Consider the following 3,005-nt stretch of genomic DNA (forward strand, 5'->3'; position numbering starts at 1 on the left):
ACACACACACACACACACACACACAGCACAGACTCCATTGAAGACCACAACGAGGCACGGCGGGACTTGGCAGTGCGACATGGAATGTTTTAATCATTGATTCTGGATGGTTACAGTAGTTCTGGATAATGCTCGTTGTGAGATAATGCAGTGCACTCTAATAGCCATCGGAATCCTCCTGCAAGTACAGAGAGGGAAAAGTTACTTCAGGAATGATTAGTATTACGTTATGTTCCTATTTGTGTAATAACTGATAACAAATGATCACAAAGTGAATCACAAACATACCATGGAGGGAGGGTGATGATGGTGGATGAAACCCAAAAACATTACTGTGAAGAAACGGGAACCTCACCCTTCTGAACGGAAATCCACAACGAAAGAAACAATTAAACACAAACAAAAACTATGTAAAACAATCTGATGAATGAAACATGGAGGATGATGACTCAGTAAAAACGGGAGGATGATGAGGAGTTAACCATTAATCACTGATTCAATGACTCAGTTTGAGCCTCTGTATCCTCAGAAATCAGGGCTCTCCAACCCTGTTCCTGGAGAGTTACTGTACCGTCTTGTAGGTTCTCTCTCCAACCCTGTTCCTGGAGAGATACCCTCCTGTAGGTTTTAACTCCAACCCTGTTCCTGGAGAAATACCATCCTGTAGGTTCTCTCGCCAACCCTGTTCCTGAAGAGATACCCTCCTGTAGGTTCTCTCTCCAACCCTGTTCCTGGAGAGATACCCTCCTGTAGGTTCTCTCTCCAACCCTGTTCCTGAAGAGATAACCTCCTGTAGGTTCTCTCTCCAACCCTGTTCCCGGAGAGATACCCTCCTGTAGGTTCTCTCTCCAACCCTGTTCCTGGAGAGATACCCTCCTGTAGGTTCTCTCTCCAACCCTGTTCCCGGAGAGATACCCTCCTGTAGGTTCTCTCTCCAACCCTGTCCCCGGAGAGATACCCTCCTGTAGGTTCTCTCTCCAACCCTGTTCCTGGAGAGATACCCTCCTGTAGGTTCTCTCTCCAACCCTGTTCCCGGAGAGATACCCTCCTGTAGGTTTTAACTCCAACCCTGTTCCTGGAGAGATACCCTCCTGTAGGTTCTCTCTCCAACCCTGTTCCTGGAGAGATACCCTCCTGTAGGTTCTCTCTCCAACCCTGTTCCTGGAGAGATACCCTCCTGTAGGTTTTAACTCCAACCCTGTTCCTGGAGAGATACCCTCCTGTAGGTTCTCTCTCCAACCCTGTTCCTGGAGAGATACCCTCCTGTAGGTTCTCTCTCCAACCCTGTTCCTGGAGAGATACCCTCCTTTAGGTTCTCTCTCCAACTCTGTTCCTGGAGAGTTACCGTACCGTCTTGTAGGTTCTCTCTCCAACCCTGTTCCTGGAGAGATACCCTCCTGTAGGTTTTCAATCCAATTCCAGTTGTAACTAACCTGATTCAACTTATTAACCAGCTAATTACAAGAGTCAGGTGCGCTAGGTTAGGGTTGGAGAGAGAACCTACAGGACGGTACGATAACTGTCCAGGAACAGGGTTGGAGAGAGAACCTACAGGACGGTACGATAACTGTCCAGGAACAGGGTTGGAGAGAGAACCTACAGGACTGTACGGTAACTCTCCAGGAACAGGGTTGGAGAGAGAACCTACAGGATGGTACGATAACTGTCCAGGAACAGGGTTGGAGAGAGAACCTACAAGACGGTACAGTAACTCTCCAGGAACAGGGTTGGAGAGAGAACCTACAAGACGGTACAGTAACTCTCCAGGAACAGGGTTGGAGAGAGAACCTACAAGACGGTACAGTAACTCTCCAGGAACAGGGTTGGAGAGAGAACCTACAGGATGGTACAGTAACTCTCCAGGAACAGGGTTGGAGAGAGAACCTACAAGACGGTACAGTAACTCTCCAGGAACAGGGTTGGAGAGAGAACCTACAAGACGGTACAGTAACTCTCCAGGAACAGGGTTGGAGAGAGAACCTACAGGATGGTACGATAACTGTCCAGGAACAGGGTTGGAGAGAGAACCTACAGGATGGTACGATAACTGTCCAGGAACAGGGTTGGAGAGAGAACCTACAGGATGGTACGATAACTGTCCAGGAACAGGGTTGGAGAGAGAACCTACAGGACTGTACGGTAACTCTCCAGGAACAGGGTTGGAGAGAGAACCTACAAGACGGTACAGTAACTCTCCAGGAACAGGGTTGGAGAGAGAACCTACAGGATGGTACGATAACTGTCCAGGAACAGGGTTGGAGAGAGAACCTACAAGACGGTACAGTAACTCTCCAGGAACAGGGTTGGAGAGAGAACCTACAAGACGGTACAGTAACTCTCCAGGAACAGGGTTGGAGAGAGAACCTACAAGACGGTACAGTAACTCTCCAGGAACAGGGTTGGAGAGAGAACCTACAAGACGGTACAGTAACTCTCCAGGAACAGGGTTGGAGAGAGAACCTACAAGACGGTACAGTAACTCTCCAGGAACAGGGTTGGAGAGAGAACCTACAAGACGGTACAGTAACTCTCCAGGAACAGGGTTGGAGAGAGAACCTACAAGACGGTACAGTAACTCTCCAGGAACAGGGTTGGAGAGAGAACCTACAAGACGGTACAGTAACTCTCCAGGAACAGGGTTGGAGAGAGAACCTACAAGACGGTACAGTAACTCTCCAGGAACAGGGTTGGAGAGAGAACCTACAAGACGGTACAGTAACTCTCCAGGAACAGGGTTGGAGAGAGAACCTACAAGACGGTACAGTAACTCTCCAGGAACAGGGTTGGAGAGAGAACCTACAAGACGGTACAGTAACTCTCCAGGAACAGGGTTGGAGAGAGAACCTACAAGACGGTACAGTAACTCTCCAGGAACAGGGTTGGAGAGAGAACCTACAGGATGGTACGATAACTGTCCAGGAACAGGGTTGGAGAGAGAACCTACAAGACGGTACAGTAACTCTCCAGGAACAGGGTTGGAGAGAGAACCTACAAGACGGTACAGT

General features: G+C 48.9%; 1 protein-coding gene across 1 annotated transcript in view; it reads right to left on the reverse strand.

Annotated features, from left to right (window-relative positions):
- The window catches only part of LOC139421864 (alpha-synuclein-like), a 22,076-nt gene continuing 19,071 nt past the window's right edge, over positions 1–3,005 (reverse strand). The window contains exons 6-7 of the mRNA XM_071172994.1: positions 289–359; positions 1–178 (exon numbers count right to left, since the gene is read on the reverse strand). Of these exons, the coding sequence (XP_071029095.1) occupies positions 330–359 (30 nt within the window). The 3' untranslated portion in view covers positions 1–178; positions 289–329. The remainder of the gene's footprint in view (positions 179–288; positions 360–3,005) is intronic.

The sequence above is a fragment of the Oncorhynchus clarkii genome, chromosome 12 (assembly GCF_045791955.1).
Source record: "Oncorhynchus clarkii lewisi isolate Uvic-CL-2024 chromosome 12, UVic_Ocla_1.0, whole genome shotgun sequence".
Classification (NCBI taxonomy): domain Eukaryota; kingdom Metazoa; phylum Chordata; class Actinopteri; order Salmoniformes; family Salmonidae; genus Oncorhynchus; species Oncorhynchus clarkii.